The 26,860-nt window shown below is 50.2% G+C and overlaps 1 protein-coding gene across 2 annotated transcripts in view; it reads right to left on the reverse strand.

Annotated features, from left to right (window-relative positions):
- GBA2 (glucosylceramidase beta 2) overlaps positions 1-26,860 on the reverse strand; it is a 99,585-nt gene that overhangs the window by 40,858 nt on the left and 31,867 nt on the right. For both annotated transcript variants that reach the window (XM_044276435.1, XM_044276436.1), the window contains 6 exons: positions 15,316-15,431; positions 11,002-11,220; positions 10,359-10,598; positions 8,795-8,897; positions 8,566-8,719; positions 8,362-8,487 (listed from right to left, as the gene is read on the reverse strand). In XM_044276435.1, the coding sequence (XP_044132370.1) occupies positions 8,362-8,487; positions 8,566-8,719; positions 8,795-8,897; positions 10,359-10,598; positions 11,002-11,220; positions 15,316-15,431 (958 nt within the window). The remainder of the gene's footprint in view (positions 1-8,361; positions 8,488-8,565; positions 8,720-8,794; positions 8,898-10,358; positions 10,599-11,001; positions 11,221-15,315; positions 15,432-26,860) is intronic.

Here is a 26,860-nt window from a genome sequence, read left to right on the forward strand (position 1 = left end):
GACCACATCCCAGCGCTCAGTAGCGGGCCATCTCCACCTATCTATACTGCAGGCTGCACTGACACACTGTGACTACATCCCAGCGCTCAGTAGCAGGCCATCTCCACCTATCTATACTGCAGGCTGCACTGACACACTGTGACCACATCCCAGCGCTCAGTAGCAGGCCATCTCCACCTATCTATACTGCAGGCTGCACTGACACACTGTGACCACACCCCAGCGCTCAGTAGCAGGCCATCTCCACCTATCTATACTGCAGGCTGCACTGACACACTGTGACCACACCCCAGCGCTCAGTAACGGGCCATCTCCACCTATCTATACTGCAGGCTGCACTGACACACTGACCACATCCCAGCGCTCAGTAGCAGGCCATCTCCACCTATCTATACTGCAGGCTGCACTGACACACTGTGACCACATCCCAGCGCTCAGTAGAAGGCCATCTCCATCTATCTATACTGCAGGCTGCACTGACACACTGTGACCACACCCCAGCGCTCAGTAGCAGGCCATCTCCACCTATCTATACTGCAGGCTGCACTGACACACTGTGACCACACCCCAGCGCTCAGTAGCAGGCCATCTCCACCTATCTATACTGCAGGCTGCACTGACACACTGTGACCACATCCCAGATCTCAGTAGCAGGCCATCTCCACCTATCTATACTGCAGGCTGCACTGACACACTGTGACCACATCCCAGCGCTCAGTAGCAGGCCATCTCCACCTATCTATACTGCAGGCTGCACTGACACACTGTGACCACACCCCAGAGCTCAGTAGCAGGCCATCTCCACCTATCTATACTGCAGGCTGCACTGACACACTGTGACCACATCCCAGAGCTCAGTAGAAGGCCATCTCCACCTATCTATACTGCAGGCTGCACTGACACACTGTGACCACACCCCAGCGCTCAGTAGCAGGCCATCTCCACCTATCTATACTGCAGGCTGCACTGACACACTGTGACCACACCCCAGAGCTCAGTAGCAGGCCATCTCCACCTATAAATACTGCAGGCTGCACTGACACACTGTGACCACACCCCAGCGCTCAGTAGCAGGCCATCTCCACCTATCTATACTGCAGGCTGCACTGACACACTGTGACCACATCCCAGCGCTCAGTAGCAGGCCATCTCCACCTATCTATACTGCAGGCTGCACTGACACACTGTGACCACATCCCAGCGCTCAGTAGCGGGCCATCTCCACCTATCTATACTGCAGGCTGCACTGACACACTGTGACCACATCCCAGCGCTCAGTAGCAGGCCATCTCCACCTATCTATACTGCAGGCTGCACTGACACACTGTGACCACATCCCAGCGCTCAGTAGCAGGCCATCTCCACCTATCTATACTGCAGGCTGCACTGACACACTGTGACCACACCCCAGAGCTCAGTAGCAGGCCATCTCCACCTATCTATACTGCAGGCTGCACTGACACACTGTGACCACATCCCAGCGCTCAGTAGCAGGCCATCTCCACCTATCTATACTGCAGGCTGCACTGACACACTGTGACCACATCCCAGCGCTCAGTAGAAGGCCATCTCCACCTATCTATACTGCAGGCTGCACTGACACACTGTGACCACACCCAGCGCTCAGTAGCAGGCCATCTCCACCTATCTATACTGCAGGCTGCACTGACACACTGTGACCACATCCCAGCGCTCAGTAGCGGGCCATCTCCACCCATCTATACTGCAGGCTGCACTGACACACTGTGACCACACCCCAGAGCTCAGTAGCAGGCCATCTCCACCCATCTATACTGCAGGCTGCACTGACACACTGTGACCACATCCCAGCGCTCAGTAGCAGGCCATCTCCACCTATCTATACTGCAGGCTGCACTGACACACTGTGACCACACCCCAGAGCTCAGTAGCAGGCCATCTCCACCTATCTATACTGCAGGCTGCACTGACACACTGTGACCACATCCCAGCGCTCAGTAGCAGGCCACCTTCACCCATCTATACTGCAGGCTGCACTGACACACTGTGACCACACCGCAGCGCTCAGTAACGGGCCATCTCCACCTATCTATACTGCAGGCTGCACTGACACACTGTGACCACACCCCAGCGCTCAGTAGCGGGCCATCTCCACCTATCTATACTGCAGGCTGCACTGACACACTGTGACCACACCCCAGCGCTCAGTAGCAGGCCATCTCCACCTATCTATACTGCAGGCTGCACTGACACACTGTGACCACACCCCAGCGCTCAGTAGCAGGCCATCTCCACCTATCTATACTGCAGGCTGCACTGACACACTGTGACCACACCCCAGCGCTCAGTAGCAGGCCATCTCCACCTATCTATACTGCAGGCTGCACTGACACACTGTGACCACACCCCAGCGCTCAGTAGCAGGCCATCTCCACCTATCTATACTGCAGGCTGCACTGACACACTGTGACCACATCCCAGAGCTCAGTAGCAGGCCATCTCCACCTATCTATACTGCAGGCTGCACTGACACACTGTGACCACATCCCAGCGCTCAGTAGCAGGCCATCTCCACCTATCTATACTGCAGGCTGCACTGACACACTGTGACCACACCCCAGAGCTCAGTAGCGGGCCATCTCCACCTATCTATACTGCAGGCTGCACTGACACACTGTGACCACACCCCAGCGCTCAGTAGCAGGCCATCTCCACCTATCTATACTGCAGGCTGCACTGACACACTGTGACCACACCCCAGAGCTCAGTAGCAGGCCATCTCCACCTATAATACTGCAGGCTGCACTGACACACTGTGACCACACCCCAGCGCTCAGTAGCAGGCCATCTCCACCTATCTATACTGCAGGCTGCACTGACACACTGACCACATCCCAGAGCTCAGTAGAAGGCCATCTCCACCTATCTATACTGCAGGCTGCACTGACACACTGTGACCACACCCCAGCGCTCAGTAGCAGGCCATCTCCACCTATAAATACTGCAGGCTGCACTGACACACTGTGACCACACCCCAGAGCTCAGTAGAAGGCCATCTCCACCTATCTATACTGCAGGCTGCACTGACACACTGTGACCACACCCCAGCGCTCAGTAGCAGGCCATCTCCACCAATCTATACTGCAGGCTGCACTGACACACTGTGACCACACCCCAGCGCTCAGTAGCAGGCCATCTCCACCTATCTATACTGCAGGCTGCACTGACACACTGTGACCACACCCCAGCGCTCAGTAGCAGGCCATCTCCACCTATCTATACTGCAGGCTGCACTGACACACTGTGACCACATCCCAGCGCTCAGTAGCAGGCCATCTCCACCTATCTATACTGCAGGCTGCACTGACACACTGTGACCACATCCCAGCGCTCAGTAGCAGGCCATCTCCACCTATCTATACTGCAGGCTGCACTGACACACTGTGACCACATCCCAGCGCTCAGTAGCAGGCCATCTCCACCTATCTATACTGCAGGCTGCACTGACACACTGTGACCACATCCCAGCGCTCAGTAGAAGGCCATCTCCACCTATCTATACTGCAGGCTGCACTGACACACTGTGACCACACCCCAGCGCTCAGTAGCAGGCCATCTCCACCTATCTATACTGCAGGCTGCACTGACACACTGTGACCACACCCCAGCGCTCAGTAGCAGGCCATCTCCACCTATCTATACTGCAGGCTGCACTGACACACTGTGACCACATCCCAGCGCTCAGTAGCAGGCCACCTCCACCTATCTATACTGCAGGCTGCACTGACACTCTGTGACCACACCCCAGCGCTCAGTAGCAGGCCACCTTCACCCATCTATACTGCAGGCTGCACTGACACACTGTGACCACAACCCCAGCGCTCAGTAGCGGGCCATCTCCACCTATCTATACTGCAGGCTGCACTGACACACTGTGACCACACCCCAGCGCTCAGTAGCAGGCCATCTCCACCTATCTATACTGCAGGCTGCACTGACACACTGTGACCACACCCCAGCGCTCAGTAGCGGGCCATCTCCACCTATCTATACTGCAGGCTGCACTGACACACTGTGACCACATCCCAGCGCTCAGTAGCAGGCCATCTCCACCTATCTATACTGCAGGCTGCACTGACACACTGTGACCACATCCCAGCGCTCAGTAGCAGGCCATCTCCACCTATCTATACTGCAGGCTGCACTGACACACTGTGACCACATCCCAGCGCTCAGTAGCGGCCATCTCCACCTATCTATACTGCAGGCTGCACTGACACACTGTGACCACACCCCAGCGCTCAGTAGCAGGCCATCTCCACCTATCTATACTGCAGGCTGCACTGACACACTGTGACCACATCCCAGCGCTCAGTAGCAGGCCATCTCCACCTATCTATACTGCAGGCTGCACTGACACACTGTGACCACATCCCAGCGCTCAGTAGCAGGCCATCTCCACCTATCTATACTGCAGGCTGCACTGACACACTGACCACACCCCAGAGCTCAGTAGCAGGCCATCTCCACCTATCTATACTGCAGGCTGCACTGACCACACTGTGACCACACCCCAGAGCTCAGTAGCGGGCCATCTCCACCTATCTATACTGCAGGCTGCACTGACACACTGTGACCACACCCCAGAGCTCAGTAGCAGGCCATCTCCACCTATCTATACTGCAGGCTGCACTGACACACTGACCACATCCCAGAGCTCAGTAGAAGGCCATCTCCACCTATCTATACTGCAGGCTGCTCTGACACACTGTGACCACATCCCAGCGCTCAGTAGCAGGCCACCTTCACCTATCTATACTGCAGGCTGCACTGACACACTGTGACCACACCCCAGCGCTCAGTAGCAGGCCACCTTCACCCATCTATACTGCAGGCTGCACTGACACACTGTGACCACACCGCAGCGCTCAGTAACGGGCCATCTCCACCTATCTATACTGCAGGCTGCACTGACACTCTGTGACCACACCCCAGCGCTCAGTAGCAGGCCATCTCCACCTATCTATACTGCAGGCTGCACTGACTCACTGTGACCACACCGCAGCGCTCAGTAACGGGCCATCTCCACCTATCTATACTGCAGGCTGCACTGACACACTGTGACCACACCCCAGCGCTCAGTAGCAGGCCATCTCCACCTATCTATACTGCAGGCTGCAGTGACACACTGTGACCACACCCCAGCGCTCAGTAGCAGGCCATCTCCACCTATCTATACTGCAGGCTGCACTGACACACTGTGACCACACCCCAGCGCTCAGTAGCATGGCCATCTCCACCTATCTATACTGCAGGCTGCACTGACACACTGTGACCACATCCCAGCGCTCAGTAGCAGGCCATCTCACCTATCTATACTGCAGGCTGCACTGACACACTGTGACCACACCCCAGCGCTCAGTAGCAGGCCATCTCCACCTATCTATACTGCAGGCTGCACTGACACACTGTGACCACACCCCAGCGCTCAGTAGCAGGCCATCTCCACCTATCTATACTGCAGGCTGCACTGACACACTGTGACCACACCCCAGAGCTCAGTAGCAGGCCATCTCCACCTATCTATACTGCAGGCTGCACTGACACACTGTGACCACATCCCAGCGCTCAGTAGCAGGCCACCTTCACCCATCTATACTGCAGGCTGCACTGACACACTGTGACCACACCCCAGCGCTCAGTAGCAGGCCATCTCCACCTATCTATACTGCAGGCTGCACTGACACACTGTGACCACATCCCAGCGCTCAGTAGCGGGCCATCTCCACCCATCTATACTGCAGGCTGCACTGACACACTGTGACCCACACCCCAGAGCTCAGTAGCAGGCCATCTCCACCCATCTATACTGCAGGCTGCACTGACACACTGTGACCACACCCCAGAGCTCAGTAGCAGGCCATCTCCACCCATCTATACTGCAGGCTGCACTGACACACTGTGACCACATCCCAGCGCTCAGTAACGGGCCATCTCCACCTATCTATACTGCAGGCTGCACTGACACACTGTGACCACACCCCAGCGCTCAGTAGCAGGCCCTCTCCACCTATCTATACTGCAGGCTGCACTGACACACTGTGACCACACCCCAGAGCTCAGCAGCGGGCCATCTCCACCTATCTATACTGCAGGCTGCACTGACACTCTGTGACCACACCCCAGAGCTCAGTAGCGGGCCATCTCCACCTATCTATACTGCAGGCTGCACTGACACACTGTGACCACACCCCAGCGCTCAGTAGCAGGCCATCTCCACCTATCTATACTGCAGGCTGCACTGACACACTGTGACCACACCCCAGAGCTCAGTAGCAGGCCATCTCCACCTATCTATACTGCAGGCTGCACTGACACACTGTGACCACACCCCAGCGCTCAGTAGCAGGCCATCTCCACCTATCTATACTGCAGGCTGCACTGACACACTGTGACCACATCCCAGCGCTCAGTAGCAGGCCATCTCCACCTATCTATACTGCAGGCTGCACTGACACACTGTGACCACACCCCAGCGCTCAGTAGCAGGCCATCTCCACCTAGCTATACTGCAGGCTGCACTGACACACGTGACCACATCCCAGCGCTCAGTAGCAGGCCATCTCCACCTATCTATACTGCAGGCTGCACTGACACACCGTGACCACACCCCAGCGCTCAGTAGCGGGCCATCTCCACCTATCTATACTGCAGGCTGCACTGACACACTGTGACCACCACCCCAGCGCTCAGTAGCAGGCCATCTCCACCTATCTATACTGCAGGCTGCACTGACACACTGTGACCACATCCCAGCGCTCAGTAGCAGGCCATCTCCACCAATCTATACTGCAGGCTGCACTGACTCACTGTGACCACATCCCAGCGCTCAGTAGCAGGCCATCTCCACCTATCTATACTGCAGGCTGCACTGACACACTGTGACCACATCCCAGCACTCAGTAGCGGGCCATCTCCACCTATCTATACTGCAGGCTGCACTGACACACTGACCACATCCCAGCGCTCAGTAGCGGGCCATCTCCACCTATCTATACTGCAGGCTGCACTGATACACTGTGACCACACCCCAGCGCTCAGTAGCAGGCCATCTCCACCTATCTATACTGCAGGCTGCACTGATACACTGTGACCACACCCCAGCGCTCAGTAGCGGGCCATCTCCACCTATCTATACTGCAGGCTGCACTGATACACTGTGACCACATCCCAGCGCTCAGTAGCAGGCCACCTTCACCTATCTATACCGCAGGCTGCAGTGACACACTGTGACCACACCCCAGCGCTCAGTAGCAGGCCATCTCCACCTATCTATACTGCAGGGTGCACTGACACACTGTGACCACACCCCAGCGCTCAGTAGCAGGCCATCTCCACCTATCTATACTGCAGGCTGCACTGACACACTGTGACCACATCCCAGCACTCAATAGCAGGCCATCTCCACCTATCTATACTGCAGGCTGCACTGACACACTGTGACCACACCCCAGCGCTCAGTAGCAGGCCATCTCCACCTATCTATACTGCAGGCTGCACTGACACACTGTGACCACACCCCAGCGCTCAGTAGCGGGCCATCTCCACCTATCTATACTGCAGGCTGCACTGACTCACTGTGACCACATCCCAGCGCTCAGTAGCAGGCCACCTTCACCTATCTATACCGCAGGCTGCAGTGACACACTGTGACCACACCCCAGCGCTCAGTAGCAGGCCATCTCCTTACCTATCTATACTGCAGGCTGCACTGACACACTGTGACCACACCCCAGCGCTCAGTAGCAGGCCATCGTCCACCTATCTATACTGCAGGCTGCACTGACACACTGTGGACCACATCCCAGCACTCAGTAGCAGGCCATCTCACCTATCTATACTGCAGGCTGCACTGACACACTGTGACCACATCCCCGCGCTCAGTAGCAGGCCATCTCCACCTATCTATACTGCAGGCTGCACTGACACACTGTGACCAATCCCAGCGCTCAGTAACGGGCCATCTCCACCTATCTATAATGCAGGCTGCACTGACCACTGTGACCACATCCCAGCGCTCAGTAGCAGGCCATCTCCACCATCTATACTGCAGGCTGCACTGACACACTGTGACCACATCCCAGCGCTCAGTAGCGGGCCATCTCCACCTATCTATACTGCAGGCTGCACTGACACACTGTGACCACATCCCAGCGCTCAGTAGCAGGCCATCTCCACCTATCTATACTGCAGGCTGCACTGACACACTGTGACCACATCCCAGCGCTCAGTAGCGGGCCATCTCCACCTATCTATACTGCAGGCTGCACTGACACACTGTGACCACATCCCAGCGCTCAGTAACGGGCCATCTCCACCTACCTGTCTTGCAGGATGGGCTCCTGCCAGGCCGCGATCTTCTGCTCCCATTCCTCATAGTGGGATAGGCTGTAGAGACAGAGGGCTGGAGCGGCCGTCCCTTCGCTGCCATAGAAGCGGGTGTAGCGCCTGCAGGGAACGAGAGGGAGATAAGGGGCATGCTGGCAGAAGCTGCGGCTTTCAGGGCCAGAATACTAGATCGGATACCTGGAATACTCCTTCTCTCCAGAACCAAAGCGGACCTTAGGCATATCCCAGCAGAGACTGAACTCCAGGGTTCCTCGCCCTCCCGGGGTCACTCCGCAGCCTGCTGCCACCGCCGCCGCCGTCTTCTGACCTTTCACGGTGGGAGAACTGGCACCTGTGGGGGGATTGTAACAGTAAGTGCCCTGGAGGGGGCGACAGGGGCACAAGGTGCAGTGCTCGCTGCCGTTACCTGTGGGGGAGTCCAGGCGGCCGTCCTCCAGGAGGTCCTTCCATACGTCCTGCCCCATCCCGGTGGGGTCAAAGTCAGTGCAGTGAGAAGAGTGGACTCCTGCCTGGAGGGACAGACAGCGCTGATGAGGACTGCAAGCTCTGCAGGCCACGTTCACACCATGCACATCCTGTACAGCCTCACAGTCTGAACAGAGGAGCCATGTTCTCATATGTCAGACCAGGTGTGGTCCTGTGTACAGTCTGAACACAAGAGCCATGTTCTCACATGTCAGACCACGAGTGGTCCTGTGCACAGTCTGAACACAAGAGCCATGTTCTCACATGTCAGACCACGTGTGGTCCTGTGCTCAGTCTGATTACAGGAGCCATGTTCTCACATGTCAGACCACATGTGGTCCTGTGCTCAGTCTGAATACGAGAGCCATGTCCTCACGTCAGACCACGTGTGGTCCTGTGTGCAGTCTGAACAAGAGCCATGTTCTCACATGTCAGACCACGTGTGGTCCTGTGCACAGTCTGAACACAAGAGCCATGTTCTCACATGTCAGACCACGTGTGGTCCTGTGCACAGTCTGAACACAAGAGCCATGTTCTCACATGTCAGACCACGTGTGGTCCTGTGCTCAGTCTGAATACAAGAGCCATGTTCTCACATGTCAGACCACGTGTGGTCCTGTGCTCAGTCTGAATACGAGAGCCATGTCCTCACATGTCAGACCACGTGTGGTCCTGTGCACAGAATGAATACAGGAGCCATGTCTTCACATGTCAGACCACATGTGGTCCTGTGCTCAGTCTGAATACGAGAGCCATGTCCTCACGTCAGACCACGTGTGGTCCTGTGTGCAGTCTGAACAAGAGCCATGTTCTCACATGTCAGACCACGTGTGGTCCTGTGCACAGTCTGAACACAAGAGCCATGTTCTCACATGTCAGACCACGTGTGGTCCTGTGCTAAGTCTGAATACAAGAGCCATGTTCTCACATGTCAGACCACGTGTGGTCCTGTGCTCAGTCTGAATACGAGAGCCATGTCCTCACATGTCAGACCACGTGTGGTCCTGTGCACAGAATGAATACAGGAGCCATGTCCTCACATGTCAGACCACATGTGGTCCTGTGCTCAGTCTGAATACGAGAGCCATGTCCTCACGTCAGACCACGTGTGGTCCTGTGCACATTCTGAACCCAGACATTTAAAGGAACAGTACAGACTACTGCAAAAGCAAAACAAAAAACCTAGTTTGGCAATTTCTAATAGACTGTTTCGATCCCTCACAACCTCATGATCTCTGCTTGCTGCCTGTGAATAAACGCACTTACATTCCGAGGCTGACACTTGTCCTTCCCTGCTTTACCAGCTGAGGGCGCTCTGGTACAATGATTCACTTGGGCCCCCTGAGGAGCAGGAGGTTCACAGAAGATGACCCCACTTAGGGGCCACGGTTCACACGCTGGCTGTTTCCCTTGTCCATTGTTTGGATACCCCCTGACAACATGTGTCGACTGCAAGCTGAGGTTTTACAAATGGTGAAGAAAGAAAGGTGTTGGCCACCGCTTACCCTGCCCCGCACCGCCACCCCCAGGGTGAAGGGATTGGAGGCGGTACAGTGATGTAGGAGGACCCCCGACACGGACTCTCCATCTTGGTGCAGCTGAAACGGTTCATTCCAGTGGCCCCCGGCACCATCACTTCGGGCTCCGCTGCCGTTCCTCACTGTGAACATAATAGAAACCTCCACATCCTCGCTGCCGGAGTTCTCCACATCCCAAATGAAGACGGCGAGCGGCAGGGAAGAGTCCTGTGTACGGAGAGGACACCATGAAAAGTATGGGAGAACCCTAACCTTATACCCCGAAGTAACAGACAACTGTAACCTGACTGTACAGGGGGAACCCTAACTTTATACCTCGACGTCATAGACAACTGTAACCTGACTGTACAGGGGGAACCCTAACCATACACCCCGAAGTAACAGACAACTGTAACCTGACTGCACAGGGGGAACCCTAACATTATACCCCGAAGTAACAGACAACTGTAACCTGACTGTACAGGGGGAACCCTAACCTTATACCTCGACGTCATAGACAACTGTAACCTGACTGCACAGGGGGAACCCTAACATTATACCCCGAAGTAACAGACAACTGTAACCTGACTGTACAGGGGGAACCCTAACCTTACATGCCTATATCCCTTACCTTATAGTCATGAGGGATCACTGGAGACACCTGCCGACAGGTTAAGGTGATGCTCTGCCCGGGCAGGTAGTAGACGCTCCAAGCTCGTGGATACAAGGCATGGTAGTAAGCCTGAGTGCCGGAGTACCCCCAGTTCCATCCTTGCAGTGTGTGAGGACGCTCAGTAGACAGAACCTGCTGGTAAACGGTCTGACCCCTCCGCCGCACGCACACGGTGAACTGCGGAACAAAAACATCTCCGTGTTCAGTCACCACCGCAGTGCTACATGCATCCATATATACAGTGATATACTGCAGTGCTACATGCATCCATATATACAGTGATATACTGCAGTGCTACATGCATCCATATATACAGTGATATACTGCAGTGCTACATGCATCCATATATACAGTGATATACTGCAGTGCTACATGCATCCATATATACAGTGATATACTGCAGTGCTACATGCATCCATATATACAGTGATATACTGCAGTGCTACATGATTCCATATATACAGTGATATACTGCAGTGCTACATGCATCCATATATACAGTGATATACTGCAGTGCTACATGCATCCATATATACAGTGATATACTGCAGTGCTACATGCATCCATATATACAGTGATATACTGCAGTGCTACATGATTCCATATATACAGTGATATACTGCAGTGCTACATGCATCCATATATACAGTGATACACTGCGGTGCTACACGCATCCATATATACAGTGATATACTGCGGTGCTACACGCATCCATATATACAGTGATATACCGCGGTGCTACACGCATCCATATATACAGTGATATACTTCGGTGCTACACGCATCCATATATACAGTGATATACCGTGGTGCTACATGCATCCATATATACAGTGATACACTGCAGTGCTACATGCATCCATATACAGTACAGACCAAAAGGTTGGACACATCTTCTCATTCAAAGAGTTTTCTTTATTTTCATGACTATGGAAACTGTAGATTCGCACTGAAGGCATCAAAACTATGAATTATCACATGTGGAATTATATACATAACAAACAAGTGTGAAACAACTGAAAATATGTCATATTCTAGGTTCTTCACAGTAGCCATCTTTTGCTTTGATTACTGCTTTGCACACTCTTGGCATTCTCTTCATGAGCTCCAAGAGGTAGTCACCTGAAATGGTCTTCACTTCACAGGTGTGCCCTGACAGGTGTAATAAGTGGGATTTCTTGCCTTATAAATGGGGTTGGGACCATCAGTGGCGTTGTGGAGAAGTCAGGTGGATACACAGCTGATAGTCCTACTGAATAGACTGTTAGAATCTGTATTATGGCAAGAAAAAATCAGCTAAGTAAAGAAAAACGAGTGGCCATCATTACTTTAAGAAATGAAGGTCAGTCAGGCCGAAAAATGGGGAAAACTTTGAAAGTGTCCCCAAGTGCAGTCACAAAAACCATCAAGCGCTACAAAGAAACTGGCTGACATGCGGACCGCCCCAGGAAAGGAAGACCAAGAGTCACCTCTGCTGCGGAGGAGAAGTTCATCCGAGTCACCAGCCTCAGAAATCGCAGGTTAACAGCAGCTCAGATTAGAGACCAGGTCAATGCCACCCAGAGTTCTAGCAGCAGACACATCTCTAGAACAACTGCTAAGAGGAGACTGTGTGAATCAGGCCTTCATGGTAGAAGATCTACTAGGAAACCACTGCTAAGGACAGGCAACAAGCAGAAGAGACTTGTTTGGGCTAAAGAACACAAGGAATGGACATTAGACCAGTGGAAATCTGTGCTTTGTCTGAGGAGTCCAAATTTGAGATCTTTGGTTCCAACCACCGTGTCTTTGTGCGACGCAGAAAAGGTGAACGGATGGACTCTACATGCCTGGTTCCCACCGTGAAGCATGGAGGAGGAGGTGTGATGGTGTGGGGGTGCTCTGCTGGTGACACTGTTGGGGATTTATTCAGAATTGAAGGCATACTGAACCAGCATGGCTACCATAGCATCTTGCAGCGGCATGCTATTCCATCCGGTTTGCGTTTAGTTGGACCATCATTTATTTCTCAACAGGACAATGACCCCAAACACCTCCAGGCTGTGTAAGGGCTATCTGACCATGAAGGAGAGGGATGGGGTGCTGCGCCAGATGACCTGGCCTCCACAGTCACCGGACTTGAACCCAATCGAGATGGTTTGGGGTGAGCTGGACCGCAGAGTGAAGGCAAAAGGGCCAACAAGTGCTAAGCATCTCTGGGAACTCCTTCAAGACTGTTGGAAGACCATTTCAGGTGACTACCTCTTGAAGCTCATCAAGAGAATGCCAAGAGTGTGCAAAGCAGTAATCAAAGCAAAAGGTGGCTACTTTGAAGAACCTAGAATATGACATATTTTCAGTTGTTTCACACTTGTTTGTTATGTATATAATTCCACATGTGATAATTCATAGTTTTGATGCCTTCAGTGTGAATCTACAATTTTCATAGTCAGGAAAATAAAAAAAACTTTGAATGAGACGGTGCGTCCAAACTTTTGGTCTGTACTGTATACAGTGATACACCGCGGTGCTACATGCATCCATATATACAGTAAACCTCTTCAGATCACCCCACAGATTGTGAGGGCATCTCCTGGGCACCGCTCTCTTCAGATCACCCACAGATTGCGAGGGCATCTCCTGGGCACCGCTCTCTTCAGATCACCCACAGATTGCGAGGGTATCTCCTGGGCACCGCTCTCTTCAGATCACCCACAGATTGCGAGGGTATCTCCTGGGCACCGCTCTCTTCAGATCACCCCACAGATTGTGAGGGCATCTCCTGGGCACAGCCCTCTTCAGATCACTCCACAGATTGCGAGGGCATCTCCTGGCCACGGCCCTCTTCAGATCACCCCACAGATTGTCAATCAGATTCAGGTCTGGGCTCTGGCTGGGCCATTCCAAAGCTTTCATCTTCTTCTGGTGAAGCCATTCCTTTGTTGATTTGGATGTCTGCTTTGGGTCGTTGTCCTGCTGAAAGGTGAAGTTCCTCTTCATGTTCAGCTTTCTAGCAGAAGCCGGAAGGTTTTGGGCCAATATTGACCGGTATTTGGAACTGGTCAGAATTCCCTCCAGCTTAACTAAGGCCCCAGTTCCAGTTGAAGAAGAACAGCCCCTTGGCATGATGCTGCCACCACCATGCTTCACTGTGGGGATGGGGTTCTTCTGGGGATGTGCAGGGTTGTTTTTGCCCCAAACATATCTTTTGGAATTATGGCCAAAAAGTCCCTCCTTGGTTTCATCGGCCCATAACACCTTTTCTCACATGCTTCTGGGAGACTTCAGATGTGTTTTTGCAGAATGTAGCCTGGCTTGGATGTTTTTCTTGGTAAGAAAAGGCTTTCGTCTTGCCCCTCTACCCCATAGCCCAGACATATGAAGAATATGGGAGATTGTTGTCCCATGGACCACACGGCCAGGGCTGGCCAGAGATTCCTGCAGCTCCTGTAATGTTGCTGTCGGCCTCTTGGTCGCCTCCCAGACCAGTTTTCTTCTCGTCTTTTCATCAGTTTTGGAGGGACGTCCAGTTCTTGGTGATGTCACTGTTGGGCCATATTTCCTCCACTTGATGATGACGGTCTCCACTGTGTTCCATGGTAGATCTAATACCTTGGACATTCTTCTGTCCCCTTCTCCTGACTGATCCCTTCTAACAATGAGATCCCGCTGATGTTTTAGAAGCTCTCTGTGGACCGTGGCTTCTGCTGTGGGAGGCGACTAAGAACATTCCAGGAAAGACCAACTAGAGCAGCGGAGCTTCATTAGGGGTTAATCAGAGGCCCTTTACATGATGGCCGGTGTCTGCTGACTGCTATGTAACTGGATTCTGAATGTGATTGCTGAATTCTGAGCACAGCTACATCCCCAGTTATAAGAGGGTGCGCACACTTATGCAACCACATTATTTTATTTTTATATTTTTCTTCCCTCCACCTGAAAGACTTCAGTTTGTTTTTCAGTTGAGTTGTACAGTTTATAGGTCACATTAAAGGGGGAAAACGTTCTGAAATGATTTATCTTTGTCTCATTTTGTTTACATCACAGAAACCGGACATTGTAACAGGGGCGTGTAGACTTTTTATATCCACTGTATATATAGAGGACACATACAGGGGTGTGTAGACTTTTTATATCCACTGTATATATAGAGGACACATACAGGGGTGTGTAGACTTTTTATATCCACTGTACATACATCATTATACACCAGTAACATAACACAGCACAGTATAATCCCCACAATGCGGTCACGCACACGCATGTAGTACAGGTCATCTCTGCGTCCCTCACCTGGTTCTCAGTCACCGTCTTGTAGTGGTACAGTCCAGGATTCAGCTGCCAGCGGCAGAACTCCCCTCTCCAGCTCCGTGTGATGGTTCCTCCACCGATTCCTCCAAGGGGGGCCCCTAGAAATGACAGGGTCCCGTTACTGTCACACCCTACATCACAGCTATACACAGATTCAGAGAAAAGGAGCATTACTGACAAGAAAAATATCCATCTAAAACTTAACTTTTAATAATTTACATCATTATAAAACAAAACATGATTCACCCCAAAACTAAATGAGAAAACATAGAAAATCTATCAGTATTATCACCAGTGGAGGACAGAAGTATTAAGCTCTGCTGTCCAATGTGTCTCTGGAGAGGTGACCTCCATCCAGCATCTCACACCCTCCAATCTCCCCTTAACTCTGCTGCCTGCCTGATCCACCTCTCACCCCCCCCCCCCCCCCGTACATCTCTGACCTCCTGATACACCCCCACATGTAATCTCCGATCCTCACAGGACCTCCTCCTCTCCTCTTATCACAACCTGCCCCCCCCGATCCGATCCTCACAGGACCTCCTCCTCTCCTCTTATCACAACCTGCCCCCCCCCCGATCCGATCCTCACAGGACATCCTCCTCTCCTCTTATCACAACCTGCCCCCCCCCCCTCGATCCGATCCTCACAGGACCTCCTCCTCTCCTCTTATCACAACCTGCCCCCCCCCCCCGTACATCTCTGACCTCCTGATACACCCCACATATAATCTCTGATCCTCACAGGACTTCCTCCTCTCCTCTTATCACAACCTGCCCCTCCCCCATACATCTCTGACCTCCTGATACACCCCCACATGTAATCTCCAATCCTCACAGGACCTCCTCCTCTCCTCTTATCACAACCTGCCCCCCCCCGATCCGATCCTCACAGGACCTCCTCCTCTCCTCTTATCACAACCTGCCCCCCCCCCCCGATCCTCACAGGACCTCCTCCTCTCCTCTTATCACAACCTGCCCCCCACCCTTCCCCGTACATCTCTGACCTCCTGATACATCTCCACATGTAATCTCCGATCCTCACAGGACCTCCTCCTCTCCTCTTATCACAACCTGCCCCCCCCCCCCCGATCCTCACAGGACCTCCTCCTCTCCTCTTATCACAACCTGCCCCCCACCCTTCCCCGTACATCTCTGACCTCCTGATACATCTCCACATGTAATCTCCGATCCTCACAGGACCTCCTCCTCTCCTCTTATGACAACCTGCCCCTCCGTACATCTCTGACCTCCCGATACACCCCCACATGTAATCTCCGATCCTCACAGGACCTCCTCCTCTCCTTTTCCCACATTCCAGGATTTCTCCCGTGCATCCCCCACACTCTGGAACTCGCTGCCCCAACATATCAGACTCTCACCTACAGTGGAATCCTTCAAAAGAAACCTAAAACCCACCTCTTCAGACAAGCCTCCAACCAGTGACCCTGCTGCCTCTATACCGCCATGACCAGCTTCACCCGCACCTACTGTGTCCTTCTCCCATACCATGTAGATTGTAAGCCTCGCGGGCAGGGCCCTCTCTCCTCCTGTACCAGTCTGTAACTCGTCTTGTTCATGCTTAATGCACTTGTCTGTATTATGTATGTGATTCGCTTATCATATGTACAGCGCTATGGAAGGAATGGCGCTTTAATAATCAATTATAATAATAATAATAATAATGAGTTTACTTACAATTTGGTGATCTCAGAGACATGGTAGTTTTTTTTTAGCAAAGTGGAGTCGGGTTTGGAAGAATTGTATATATCCCTAAATCCCCTGCCTGAAATCTGAGCACTCGCCCCGAAAGGGGCAACCCCACTTATTAGTGGCTAAACCCAAATTGGTGACCTGTAATTGCCCTAAAAATGAGGAATCCCTTGATTCATGATGTGCTTGTCCCTTCGTGTTTCCCCATTAAACAGGTTCTTTAGGGGACCAAAGACGATGGCCTCCTGATGAATAGCTCTGACGCCGCTTTAAATACTGGCTATTGCAGAAAGAGTGCTCAAACCTAGGCACGCGCCTTGCGTGACATCACTTCCGGTGCTTGAATCCGTTACTTCCGGTCTTTGGAACGCAAACCGGAAGTAGAGTGCACAATCTAGACCTCAGTAGACCCACCCAGGTAATATATATAACCTTCCCATAACTCCCCACAAGCAAATGATTATCTATAATAGATATGGCATACTGCCGGAAATAACAAAACCAGAAGGAGAAATTCATGAGCTCCACGGTGGAACACAAACCAGGTTAGAGGTCGGGTCGTGAGCTCCATGGTGGAACACAAACCAGGTTAGAGGTCGGGTCAGGAGCTCCACTGTGGAACACAAACCAGGTTAGAGGTCGGGTCGTAAGCTCCACGGTGGAACACAAACCAGGTTAGAGGTCGGGTCGTGAGATCCACGGTGGAACACAAACCAGGTTAGAGGTCGGGTCGTGAGCTCCACGGTGGAACACAAGCCAGGTTAGAGGTCGGGTCGTAAGCTCCACGGTGGAACACAAACCAGGTTAGAGGTCGGGTCGTAAGCTCCACGGTGGAACACAAACCAGGTTAGAGGTCGGGTCGTAAGCTCCACGGTGGAACACAAACCAGGTTAGAGGTCGGGTCGTAAGCTCCACGGTGGAACACAAACCAGGTTAGAGGTCAGGTCGTGAGCCCCACGGTGGAACACAAACCAGGTTAGAGGTCAGGTCGTGAGCCCCACGGTGGAACACAACCCAGGTTAGAGGTCAGGTTGTGAGCTCCACCATGGAACGCAAGCCCAAAGATTGGGAAAAGAAGGTAAATGGAAGACTCCTATTGTTTTGCAGGTATAAGGTGATTAATGGGTACAGATACCATAATACTGTGAAATCAAGTTCTAACATCACTTACTGTAGATTCTTGAAAACGCTTCACTCGTTCTTCCAACGAGCTTTCTCAATTCTGAGTGACTGTACAAGAATTATCTGGGAATAAATATGTAACTCAAAGGTGTTAATTCCATTATCCTAATTGGAGTCAGTAGGTGATAATGACCTCCCAGAAAAATTATACCCCATGCTGGGTACAATGACCTCTGACCCCATGCTGGGTATAATTACAGATGTTGATTCAGTTACACATTTATTCCCAGAGAATTCTTGTAGTCACTCAGAATTGAGAAAGCTCGTTGGAAGAACGAGTGAAACGTTTTCAAGAAATCTACAGGACGTCCAGTTGCCTTGATTTATTCTTTACAGATATACCATGACCTGGATACATGAGAACCTTCACAGACATGAAGTACTGTGGTTTGTTAGCCAATAGCAGGCCGCGACTGGGACAAGCCTCCCTAGCATCGTGGAGATGCAGTGGCCATGAGAGCTTACAATCTATCATGCAGATACTCATTCTAGTATCTCTAGGCTCAAGTGGGGCCAAAAACATGACATCCTTGGTCTTGAGTAGGCATGCTTCTAGTCCTAGATGGCTAGGATGGGTCCTCTCGATCATTTCTAATCCGATCGTCCAGAGTCCTTTATACAGAATTCCGCTAGGTCGGCTTATTTCATCATTAAAGCCGGAGCTCTCTGATGCAGATCGGGACTTTTTCTTTCTGGGGTGGCTATCCAGTAGGATGCTTGCTAAGAATGCATCTTGTTCCAAAAAAATTGAAATAGTATGGTTCTCGTGGTTGAGATATTACAACATTATTTAACAGTATATTGGGTGGAATGTGTCCAAAATATTGTATGTTGGATTAGTTTATTCCCTGCCTATTAGGATGTATGGTGACCATTTATAGGTTGGATGGATGAAAGATGAATATGTGGTCTGTTGAGGACAGAGGATGGAATGGCGGTCACGGAAGACATATAGGAGAGAGTATGTTAATGGTGTATGGTATTACAAAGTGTATCACGGAGATGATTCTGGACTTTAATTGGTCTCAGGACTGAAAAAAGGGGTGGGAGGGAAGAGGGGGGTGGGTGGGTGTAAGGGGTTGTTATTGTAATAATATATTGTTTTTATGAAACTCAAAGAAAAATTATCTGATTTAAAAAAAAGAATGCATCTTGTTCAGTGAACTTCTGTAGTTGGAGGCACAAATCAGACGCTATTAAATATCCCACAAAGGTTATCGGCTCTCTGTAAATGCATGCACAGTATGGAGAAGATCTCTGGAGTTCCCCAGCCCATGGTTCTGAGAGGCGAGTCTGCTCCTGACAGGAGGTCTGCAATAGACCCGTTCTGTAGCCCACATTCAGGTTGTAGTTGTGTGCCTGTAGACCTTTGCTGTGCCTCGGAGAGGTTTTAGGCTACATTCACACTAGCTTTTCTATTTTGCAGTATTGAGATCAGTTATAGCAGAAAAAAAATACTAGAAAAAAAAAAAATGCTTCCATTTTGTTCAAATTCATTGTCAATGGGGACAAAACTGAACAGAATGCTCCAAAATGCATTCCGTTCTGTTTGGTTGCGTTCCCATATAGGAGAGCAGCATTCTGTGGTTTTCTTTTCGTCATGGGATGCAGAGCAAGTCTGATCCGTCCTGGCACACAATGCAAGTCAATGGGGACGGATCAGTATTCTCTGCCACAATAGAAACGGATCCGCCCCCCATTGACTTCCAGCGGAGGTTATGACGGATCCGTCTTGGCTATGTTAAAGATATTACAACCTGATGGTTGCATTATTTATTTTATGCATTTTATATAGCGCTACTATATTCCGCAGCGCTTTACAGACATTATCAGCCAACTGTCCCCAATGGGGCTCACAATCTAAGGTCCCTATCAGTATGTCTTTGGAGTCTGGGAGGAAACCGGAGTACCTGGAGGAAACCCACGCAAACACGGGGAGAACATACAAACTCCATGCAGATGTTGCCCTTGGTCAGTAACAGAAGCGTTTTTGATGAACCCTGCCGGATCCAGAAAAAACGCTAGTGTGCAAATAGCCTTTTACAGGTTTTATAGATCTTCTGTGGCGGCTTCTCTTCCATCCACGTGTTAATAATTGTTTTCCATGTAAATATTAACATGCATCTACAAGGAAAAAACATGGGGCTTTGTTTGCAGTCTGCATTGGGGGTGTGGCGGTCTCCATTGGGCGTGCGCTCCTGACTAAGCGGTCTGTCCACAGGCTGATTTTATGTATGGTACCAGAGAAGGTATAATACAGTGTGGGCTCAGCATGCATGTGGGGCCTGCATTCCCAGAATTTTGTGAAGGCCAGTACGTAATCCAGTAGAGGCAGTATTTAGTTTCCCAAAGAGATTGCCTTGCTGATGGCGGACAGGCGCTGATAATTTTATACATGTATTTGCCAAGAATCTCACATTTAGGGCTTATGCACACGGATGTGAGCCGCCCGTGACATGCATTGGGGAACGGAATTTGAACAGGGTAAACACTGCAATCTGACTTTGTTTGTTTAGGATGAGACTGTTTTCTGGTCTGAACAGATCAAAACTGAGATTAATGCAGCATGACGCAGGAGCAGCGCTCAACATCCCCCCAAGGAATCTAAAAAATGTCCTAGAAGCCCTGAGGGGCCAGCAGCTCCGGCAGCTAGGGATCCTCTACACGTCTCATGTCTGTGGGTCAGCTGGAAAGCACACACCTATCCAGGTTGGGCAGCTGAGAAGACGTGTCATATTCATTTGTTAGAGGATTAGTTGTTACTAGAAGATCGGTGGGGTCAGTCCTCTGGGACCCCCACCGATGCTGAGAATGAACGGGATAACGTGCTGGTTTAGCTGGCGAGACCCCCACCAAGTGTCATCACTTTCTAAGATGGGAATACCCCTTTAAAGTATAGTTACACATTAATGCACTTAATCCTGGTCTCCTAGAAGTTTTCTCATCCACCTTTGATTACACGTTTGTCACAAGAACAAAGAATGAGAAAAAACACTAATTATTACCAGAGCAGTGAGGACGAGCAGGATAGCGTTCATTATAGTGGACCCGACCCGTCAACGAGATCGGCTTGTTCTGTTCGGGATGCTCTACAAACTCTTAAAGAGGGAATTTACCCAAGCGTCTTCAGACACGTCATATAGATGACATCTTCAGGGTCCATTAGTTATCACAATGAAGGGACTGATATATTAGCAATACACGTATTGTCTACAGACTGTGCATACATGTACGTACTGCCAGAGAGAAGGGTAGGCTGCTGCCATACCTCTACTTCACTTACAGACCACTCCATCACATCTAGATCACCTAAAGACTGTCCCATCACCTCTAGATCATCTGCACACTGCACCATTGCCTCTAGATCCTCTACAGACTGATGTAACCTCCAGATCATCTACAGACTGGTCCATCACCTCTAGATCCTCTACAGACTGGTCCATCACCTCTAGATCCTCTACAAACTGGTCCATCACCTCTAGATCATCTACAGACTGATGTAACCTCCAGATCATCTACTGCTGAGAAAAACCCTTACTACTAGAGGTAACGTCCTGCCCAAAGACCGGAGCAGAACCCTTACTACTAGAGGTAACGTCCTGCCCAAACACCGGAGCAGAACCCTTACTATTAGAGGCAACGTCCTGCCCAAACACCAGAGCAGAACCCTTACTACTAGAGGTAACGTCCTGCCCAAAAAGCTTGAGAAGAACCCCGGAGCAGAACAATTACAAATATAGTTAATGCCCTACCCAAATACCAACCACTACATCATCCCCTACATCTACCATACCAACCACTACATCTACCATACCAACCACTACAACATCCCCTACATCTACCATATCAACCACTACATAATCCCCTACATCTACCATACCAACCACTACAACATCCCCTACATCTACCATACCAACCACTACATCATCCGCTACATCTACCATACCAACCACTACATCATCCTCCACATCTACCATACCAACCACTACATCTACCATACATCTACCATACCAACCACTACATCATCCGCTACATCTACCATACCAACCACTACATCATCCTCCACATCTACCATACCAACCACTACATCATCCCCTACATCTACCATACCAACCACTACATCATCCCCTACATCTACCATACCAACCACTACATCTACCATACCAACCACTACATCAGCCTCCACATCTACCATACCAACCACTACATCATCCCCTACATCTACCATACCAACCACTACATCTACCATACCAACCACTACATCATCCCCTACATCTACCATACCAACCACTACATCATCCTCCACATCTACCATACCAACCACTACATCATCCCCTACATCTACCATACCAACCACTACATCATCCCCTACATCTACCATACCAACCACTACATCTACCATACCAACCACTACATTATCCCCTACATCTACCATACCAACCACTACATCATCCCCTACATCTACCATACCAACCACTACATTATCCCCTACATCTACCATACCAACCACTACATCTACCATACCAACCACTACATCATCCTCCACATCTACCATACCAACCACTACATCATCCCCTACATCTACCATACCAACCACTACATCTACCATACCAACCACTACATTATCCCCTACATCTACCATACCAACCACTACATCTACCATACCAACCACTACATCATCCCCTACATCTACCATACCAACCACTACATCATCCCCTACATCTACCATACCAACCACTACATCTACCATACCAACCACTACATTATCCCCTACATCTACCATACCAACCACTACATCATCCTCCACATCTACCATAACCAACCACGACATCTACCATACCACCACTACATCATCCCCTACATCTACCATACCAACCACTACATCATCCTCCACATCTACCATACCAACCACTACATCAGTCCCCTACATCTACCATACCAACCACTACATCATCCCCTACATCTACCATACCAACCACTACATCATCCCCTACATCTACCATAACCAACCACTACATTATCCCCTACATCTACCATACCAACCACTACATCTACCATACCAACCACTACATCATCCTCCACATCTACCATACCAACCACTACATCATCCCCTACATCTACCATACCAACCACTACATCTACCATACCAACCACTACATTATCCCCTACAGCTACCATACCAACCACTACATCATCCCCTACATCTACCATAACCAACCACTACATCATCCCCTACTCTACCATACCAACCACTACATCTACCATACCAACCACTACATTATCCCCTACATCTACCATACCAACCACTACATCATCCTCCACATCTACCATACCAACCACTACATCTACCATAACCAACCACTACATCATCCCCTACATCTACCATAAACCAACCACTACATCATCCTCCACATCTACCATACCACCACTACATCATCCCTACACTACACCATACCAACCACTACATTATCCCCTACATCTACCATACCAACCACTACATCATCCCCTACATCTACCATACCAACCACTACATCATCCCCTACATCTACCATACCAACCACTACATCTACCATAACCAACCACTACATCATCCCCTACATCTACCATCCAACCACTACATCATCCCCTACATCTACCATACCAACCACTACATCATCCCCTACACTACCATACCAACACTACATCATCCCTACATCTACCAGACCAAACCACTACATCATCCCCTACATCTACCATACCAACCACTACATCATCCCTACATCTACCATACCAACCACTACATCTACCATACCAACCACTACAACATCCCCTACATCTACCATACCAACCACTACAACACTCCTACATCTACCATACCAACCACTACATTATCCCCTACATCTACCATACCACCACTACATCATCCCCACATCTACCATACCAACCACTACATCATCCTACATCTACCATACCCAACCACTACATCATCCCCTACATCTACCATACCAACCACTACATCTACATACCAACCACTACACATCCCCTACATCTACTACCATACCAACCCTACAACATCTCCTACATCTACCATACCAACCACTACATTATCCCTACATCTACCATACCAACCACTACATCTACCATACCAACCACTACATTATCCCCTACATCTACCATACCAACCACACATCATCTCCCTACATCTACCATACCAACCACTACATTATCCCTACATCTACCATACCACACTACATCATCCCCTACATCTACCATACCACCACTACATCCCCTACTACCATACCAACCACTTCCAACACTACATCTACCATACCACCACTACACATCCCCTACATCTACCATACCAACCACTACATCAATCTCCTACATCTACCATACCACCACTACATCTCCCCTACATCTACCATACCAACCATACATCATCCCCTACATCTACCATACAACCACTACATCATCCCCTACATCTACCATACCAACCACTACATCATCCCCTACATCTACCATACCAACCACTACATCATCCTCAACATCTACCATACCAACCACTACATCATCCTACCTCCTACCATACCAACCACTACTACCATACCAACCCTACATCCCCTACATCTACCATACCAACCACTACATCATCCTCCACATCTACCATACCAACCACTACATCTACCATACCAACCACTACATCATCCCCTACATCTACCATACCAACCACTACATCATCCTCCACATCTACCATACCAACCACTACATCATCCTCCACATCTACCATACCAACCACTACATCATCCCCTACATCTACCATACCAACCACTACAACATCCCCTACATCTACCATACCAACCACTACATTATCCCCTACATCTACCATACCAACCACTACATTATCCCCTACATCTACCATACCAACCACTGCATCATCTCCTACATCTACCATACCAACCACTACATTATCCCCTACATCTACCATACCAACCACTACAACATCCCCTACATCTACCATACCAACCACTACATCATCCCCTACATCTACCATACCAACCACTACATCATCCCCTACATCTACCATACCAACCACTACATCATCCCCTACATCTACCATACCAACCACTACATCATCCCCTACATCTACCATACCAACCACTACATTATCCCCTACATCTACCATATCAACCACTACATCTACCATACCAACCACTACATTATCATCATCTACTGCACCAACAGCCCCTGTTCTTATTAAAGGGCTTCTGTCACCCCCCAAAAGTCATTTTTCACTTTTGGGCTAATTAAAATCCTTATAGTGCGATTATTCAATATATAGCGCTCTTCCATTTTTCTGTGGCTTAGTTTCTTTAAAAACGGCACTTTTATAATATGTAAATTACCTCTCTACCAGAAAGTAGGGCGGTTGCTTGCTAGTAGCCGCCGCATTCGCCTTTAAAAAAAACGCCCCCTCCTCCTGTTGATTGACAGGGCCAGCAAGCGATCTGCTCCTTCGGCTGGCCCCGTCTGCGTTCCAAATCTCACGCCTGCGCCGTACCGGTCTTCAGTCGGCGCAGGAGGATGCTCGGCCGCTCCTTCCTCAGTGCGCCTGCGCCAGGTGTAGATGTGACGTCATCGGCGCAGGCGCACTGAGGAAGGAGCGGCCGAACGAGCGTCCTCCTCTCAGTGTGCCTGCGCTGACTGAAGACCGGTACGGCGCAGGCGCGAGATTTGGAACGCAGACAGGGCCAGCCTTAGGAGGAGAGCGCTCGCTGGCCCTGTCAATCAACAGGAGGAGGGGGCCTTTTTTGAAAGGAGGATGCGGCGGCTACCAGCAAGCAACCGCCTACTTGCTGGAAGAGAGGTCATTAACATATTATAAAAGTGCCGTTTTTAAAGAAACTAAGCCACAGAAAAATGTAAGAGCGCTATATATTGAATAAGGATTTTAATTAGCCCAAAAGTGAAAAATGACTTTTAGGGGGTGACAGAAGCCCTTTAATTTTATACACTCTGCTTCATCCGTAGTGGTTGACATGAGATCCTCCTGAAATTTCTCTAACTCCATGTTTGTTGAGAAGATTTCGGATTTACGGCAATTCTGTACTTTCACTTATGAACCCCATGGTCCTGAACACCTAAGACAGGCATCCTCAAACTGCGGCCCTCCAGCTGTTGAAAAACTACAACTCCCAGCATGCCCGAACAGCCTACAGGTATCAGCCTACAGCAGGGCATTGTGGGAGTTATAGTTTTACAACAGCTGGAGGGCAGCAGTTTGAGGATGTCTGACCTAAGAGAACTATGACTAACATCTCCAGGTGGTTTGTGTCCTTCAGCACTTCCAGAGGACCAGTCAATAACAGGTGCTCAGCCGCCTGTCAGCAGAAAGTCCACATTGCGATCTTATAATGAATAGCACTCCACTGTCCTACCACACGTGAGAATGTGATGCACATGGCTGCAGGGCTCCTGATCAGGTTTAACTGGTTCTGATGGAACTAACTGGAGAAACCGGATGGTACAGAACAGTCCTGAAAATAGAAGCAGCAGAACTGGCAAAACGGGGAAAGTGCCGGAAAGTCCAGGAGAATGACTGCAGCAGAAAAATCCTGACAACACATCTGCTGGAATGAAGGCAAACTGGTGCTCAG

Source organism: Bufo gargarizans, chromosome 1, assembly GCF_014858855.1.
Source record: "Bufo gargarizans isolate SCDJY-AF-19 chromosome 1, ASM1485885v1, whole genome shotgun sequence".
Classification (NCBI taxonomy): domain Eukaryota; kingdom Metazoa; phylum Chordata; class Amphibia; order Anura; family Bufonidae; genus Bufo; species Bufo gargarizans.